The 6,000-nt window shown below is 40.1% G+C and overlaps 1 protein-coding gene across 1 annotated transcript in view; it reads right to left on the bottom strand.

The window, feature by feature from the left end:
- Positions 1-3,546: 3,546 nt before the first annotated feature.
- LOC139858939 (uncharacterized) overlaps positions 3,547-6,000 on the bottom strand; it is a 38,893-nt gene continuing 36,439 nt past the window's right edge. Inside the window, exon 2 of the mRNA XM_071847769.1 lies at positions 3,547-4,303. Coding sequence (XP_071703870.1) covers positions 3,547-4,303 — 757 coding nt within the window. The remainder of the gene's footprint in view (positions 4,304-6,000) is intronic.

Below are 6,000 nucleotides of genomic sequence, written 5' to 3'. Positions count from 1 at the left end.
CAAAGCTCGATAGACTTACTACAACCGGTGTGCCTCAGTCGATCTTACGTTGTATTCGATAGACTTCTCTTACCAAGGGGTGACACAGATAGTGTACTCTGAATCGGGGTTCGTGACTTCCCAATAACAGAGCCAATAACTACGTTCTATTAGTTGGAAAAGAGATTGAGTTTAAAGCATAATCGGAAAGCATTTCAACGACATACACAAACCATAACATTATTTCGGCATTATAACTGCTTACATCATAGCATACACTAAAGATAACTACTCGCTAATCATGGCAAAAATATCACATAACATAATGATAGAAGACATTATATAAAGATAAGGGATAGAAGTACCAGTAGATTAAACAAGTTTCGAATACAAAAGTGACAACTTCAAGACTCCAGACCGCTCCTAATACAATCTTCGGCGTTCTTCTCCGGGTACTAGGTTTCACACACGGAGTCGAAGACCTTAAAAGTATGACTAATATTGTACAAAAGAGAGAAAGAAGTGAATTGAAGTGTGTGTTGGAATGAATGACAAAGACCCTTTAAATAAGCTAAGTTTTTCCCTGCAAACGGCTGGCAGGCCGTTTGGCAGGCCGTTTGCTGGTGCCGTTTGCCAAGCCAAGCCGTTTGCAAGGGCCGTTTGCCCTGGCAGTTTGTCAGGCCGTTTGTGAGCCAGGCAAGCCATTTGGCAGGCCGTTTGGCTTGCCTGGTCAGCTGTATTTCCTGGATCGTAACTTGATTTCTTGGATTTCACCGTTTTTGCTCTAGAATCTTCGTTTTAGCTCCGATTCTCTTGATTCTTTTTTCACCGCCTTCGTAATTACTTATTCTTCAATTCTAACTAACGGAGAGGGTATTTTGCTAACAAAGTTCGAATCTTTATTGTTTTTGGGCCTTAATACCGGGGTGAAAATGTGACTTTTTAGCTGATATCACTGGTGCATATAAACAGAGGTGACTATGAAGGAAAGCATTCTTAACATCTAGTAGATGAATGGGCTAGTGTCGAGAAGTGGCTAAGCTAAGAACAGTCCTGATGGTAGCTGGTTTTACAACTGGGCTGAAGGTCTCATCATAATCAATACCGACCTGTTGGCTACGACCATTGGCGACAAGCCGAGCCTTATACCTGCTAAGAGAATCATCAGCATTAAACTTGTGCTTGAACAGCCACATAGAGCAAACTATGTTCGTGTCCGATGGGCGAGGCACAAGGTTCCAAGTACTATTTTTAATTAAAGCATTAAATTCCTCAGTCATAGTGTTGTTCCAGTTAGGGTCACGAAAGGCTTCTGGGTAAGATTTTGGGATTGGTGTAGGAGTGGAGATGAGAAGATTAAGTCGTTGGACAGGTTGGTGGTGCCAACACGGTGTCGAGTGATCATAGGATGAGTAGAAGTGGTGATGGAAGGGCGGGGTGTGGCCGTGGACGAAGGAGAGTTAGTAGGTACGGGTAGCTCTGGCGGTGAAGGGTTTGGTGGTGGAGTAGGTGGTGAGGCAGGATTAGGGGGTAGAGAGGGTGGTGGTTGTTGGGTGGTAGGTGGTTGTTGGGTGGTAGGTGGTGTTGGAGTGTTAGCAGTGGTAGGGTTTGTTCCGAGAAAGGTTCAGGAGTATGTATTAGGTGGTGGATCAACAAAGTCATATGTGGGAGGAGTGTTTGAGATGGAGGTGTACGAAAAGGAAGTTTCGTCAAAGGTAACATGGCGGGAAAGAATAATTTTGTGGGTAGCTAGGTCAAGACATCGGTAACCATGGTGGTTGGATGGATACCCAAGAAAGATGCATGGTGCGGAGCAAGGGGCAAGTTTGTTAAGAGTGTTGAGGTTTGGATCGCATAGGTAACCAAAAACACGCAAGGTAAAGTAAGTAGGCGTGGTTTTGAATAGGCGAGTGTGGGGTATTTCGTGATTGATAGCGGATGATGGAAGTAGATTTAGAAGATATGTGGCAATGTGAAGGGCTTCTACCAGAAGTTGGGAGGAAGGTTTTCTTGGAATAGAAGAGTACGGATAAGATTATTAATGGTTCTGATCATACGTTCGGATTTGCCATTTTGTTGTGAGGTTTGGGGACACGAGAAGCGTATTTGCATGTCGTTGGTTTTAAATAGTTGATGAATACGATTATTATCGAATACACCACCAAGGTCACATTGAAAGGCTTTAATTTCATAGTTGAATTGTGTTTTAACATAGGCGCGAAATTGTAAGAAAATATTAAAGATATCTGATTTATTGCGTAAAGGAAACACCCATAAATAGTGTGAATAATGATCCAAAAAGATAATATAATATTTATAACCACTAAGGCTCGGAACAGGAGAAGTCCATAAGTCCGATGAACATTATCAAATAATGCCGAAACATGAGAATCAGAACTACTAAAGAGAAGTCTCACGTGTTTGCCAGGTAGACATGCATGGTAAAGCGCGGTAAGCTTCGTATTATTAAATGAAACAAATTTATTAGAAATAAGATGACGAAAAGTTTCGGAGCTAGGATATCCAAGCCACTGATGCCAGATACTAGGTGTGGTGACAAGAGCATGATGAGCTGGTGTAGGAGTCGGGAGCGTGAGTGGGTAGAGATCTCCGGTGCAATCACATCAGAGTAGAAGGCGTTGAGTCCAGTAATCCTTCACAGAAAAACCAAATTCGTCAAAAGAAATAGATACTTTATTATCGCGTGTAAAGCGGCGAACAGAAATAAGAGTTTTAACAATGTTGGGTGTAACAAGGACATTGGATACGTGTAAGGGTCGATTGGGGTTAGGCAAAATGATATGGCCAGTATTGGTGACAGGAATTGAATTACCATCACCAACAATGACATGAGGATAAATACAATAATTAAAAATAGTACTAAGATTATTAATGCTAGATGTAAGGTGTGTAGACGCACCAGTGTCCATGGTCCATCCCGAGTTGCCATAGGCGGGAAGGGTAGTAGTAGAAAATGCATGCGGCATCAAAGTATCATGAGTGGGCTGTGATTGTGCTGAAATATTGCTGTAAGGTGAAACAGGTGTTGGGCCTGGGTAACCCGTGGCAGGCCCAGTGGCCTGAGTGGTTACTGTAGGTATGTAAGAACCAAATATGGGTTGTGATGACCCATTAAGCTGCTGTTGGGAGGGGTATTGGGATACCCCGTGAGCAGACAAGGATGGTTGGCCAACAAAATTTGCTTGAGGCCTACTAAGAGGAAAACCCGGCGGTTCAACAAACTGAGCAAGGGGTGTACGTAGCCCAAATTGGTCAAACATGTTAATATTAGGCCGGTTCAAATGCTGTTGGGCAATGAATTGGTGTTGGGCTGCGATTATCCCCAATAATTGGGCCTGTGAATTGGAATTAAGAGCCTGTTACCAATACGATTTTGACCAGTCGAAGGATGTTGGCCGATTCCCACAGCTTGATCCCAGGGGTGTTTCGCAACTGACGAATGTACCTGCACCGCTCACCGAATCGGCAGCTCCCCCTATTAAATTTCCTGCATATCTGAGGGTTAGTTGGAGGTGGACGAGTTGCGTGAACGGTGGGAGTGGTGGTCTATGCAATGAGAACCGATGGTGCGGATGGGGTGCCTTGTGATTCATTGGAGATGCGTTTTTGTCTATTGAGTTGCATCTCTTCCAAGGTTATCATTGACCGAACCGTTTCAAGATCGGGAAAAGGGGTCGAGTAAAGTATTATATGGGTGGCGTGTGCGAATCGGTCATTAAGCCCATTAATTGCATAGGTGATGATTTCTTCCTCTTTCATCTTGGCATCCAGATTGGCAAGCATGGCGGCTATGGAGTCAATCTTATGAAAATATTTTTCTGCAGAGTTGTCACCAATGGTAAGTGATCGAAGTGCAGCGGTAAGCTCCACTGTTTTAGAGTGCTTATTATCTAAGAACACTTTTTTGAGGAATTCCCAGGAAGCATATGAGGTTTTCGAATATGTATTTAGGAGTCGTTCTAATAAGGATTCGGAAATGGTAAGGTAAATCCAACCAAGAATGACGACATCTACTTTATTTGTTTCATCGGATGGAGGATCTGATGTGGATGAGAGTTCGAGAAAGTTGTCGACATTAAAGGCTGCGCAGTGGTTGATGAAGAGGCTGCTCCAGTTATTGTAGTTGATTTTTGTGAGATCTGGTTTAATAGGGATAAGATGATGGATAGAATTAACAATGTATAATTTATCATATTTGTTGGTGGTCATGTTGAAGAAGAAGAAGATGATGTCGATGGTAAACAGATACGATAGCTGCAGATCGATTAGGACAACAGGTTGGTTAGGGTTGGAGCCTGGCTGTCTGATACCATGTTAATTGATGGTTTAATGTATAGTGATTTATTTTATTGATTAAAGACCGAGAGCTACAATGCATATAAATATAGGTGGATACAAAACCTAATGGATTAGATGGGCCCTTATAGAACACGGGCCAATATAATGAATATAAATAATCTAGCTAACAAATGGGTCTCCTTTAGGGGTGGAGAAATGACTTTTATGTATAACTAGGGTTGAAATAAATAACTATCTACATTTATCTACCACGTGTTCACTTTCATGAGATTGGTATTGTTGTTGTATTCAAGAACAAAATATATACACTCTATTGAGTGCGAAGAAAAATTCAACATGAAAACAAAGTTGGAGTTCATGTCTGACTAAAACTCGCGTTCGTGAGTTTTGTAAGGGAGGCAAGTCCCGATTGCGAGAGCTAGGCGGCCAGAAGTTTCTAGATTAAGGAAACATGTTCTCAAAGTTGTTTCCTTGTTTGTTTTTGCCTATAAATAGGAGTCTATGTAACCCATAGCAATGTGCATGAAAATTATAGTGAAAAGTCTCAGGTTTGCGCCTGCGGAATAAACCCTTCTCCGTATTTTGGAGTTGAGATATAACCACGTTAAATTCCATGTCATTTGTATGCTTTTATTTATCGTTATGCTTTAATTATTCGTTTATTGTTCATGGGTAAGTGATCGGTTTAGATAACTTGTCTTGTTAGGGTCTTTAGAATTTCTAACAAGTGGTATCAGAGCTTAGGCTCAGATTTACCGGCACGATGGCGATTTTTTGAAAAAAAGAAAATGAGTTTTGCTGAAGATGGTGGACTCACGACCGCGAGACCTTTAGTCGCGATCGTGAGATGCTTCTGCCAGAATTTTTCAGTTATTTTTTAACGACGGGTTCTAGGGATTTGTTTGCAACATGTATCGAGACCAAATGACTTAGTTGTTCGCGATGAAATCATGGATATGTCTATCTATCTGGGAGAGTTGATCACATCGAGATTCGGGCAACTGTTCTTGAAGGTTATTTTGTAATTGGGAGGCTGATTATATCATGATGGCGATATTTTTCCACGAAGGGTTACGGAGTCACAGGTCGGATCGATGGTTTCGTTGCAGCGAGATTGTTTCAGGAGATCCGGGTGTCGGATATGAGTTCTCATTCTTCGCAATCTCGTTTTGATGAAAAATGATAGTAATCGTAATAAAGGATTAATTTATCATTCATCACTCGTTTTGATGAATGATAAAATTAATTACTCATCACGATTATTATCACTTATTATCGATTTTTGAACAATTTTGAATGTTTTTCCCTTATAAGAATATAGATTAGGAGAGTATTTTGAAGCAGATTTATGACTCTAAAAAAAAGAAGCAAAAAAATGTGATTTTGCTTATCAGGTTTGTACCCCTAAATATGCTGATCCTTGGATTCGCTATATATATATATATATATATATATATATATATATATATATATATATATATATATATATATATATATATATATATATATATATATATATATATATATATATATATATATATATATATATATATTTATATAAAGAGAGAGATTTAATTTGGTTACATGTAATTAGCTCCTTAAATATTGCATATTAAGCCAAGTGTAATTTCTACATGTCACAATTATTCATATATACCCTTATCAACCTTTTAAATCGCATATTTAACCAAGTCAATCATA

This window comes from Rutidosis leptorrhynchoides, chromosome 7 (assembly GCF_046630445.1).
Source record: "Rutidosis leptorrhynchoides isolate AG116_Rl617_1_P2 chromosome 7, CSIRO_AGI_Rlap_v1, whole genome shotgun sequence".
NCBI classification, from domain to species: Eukaryota; Viridiplantae; Streptophyta; class Magnoliopsida; order Asterales; family Asteraceae; genus Rutidosis; species Rutidosis leptorrhynchoides.
This window is presented reverse-complemented; position numbering and strand designations above follow the sequence as displayed.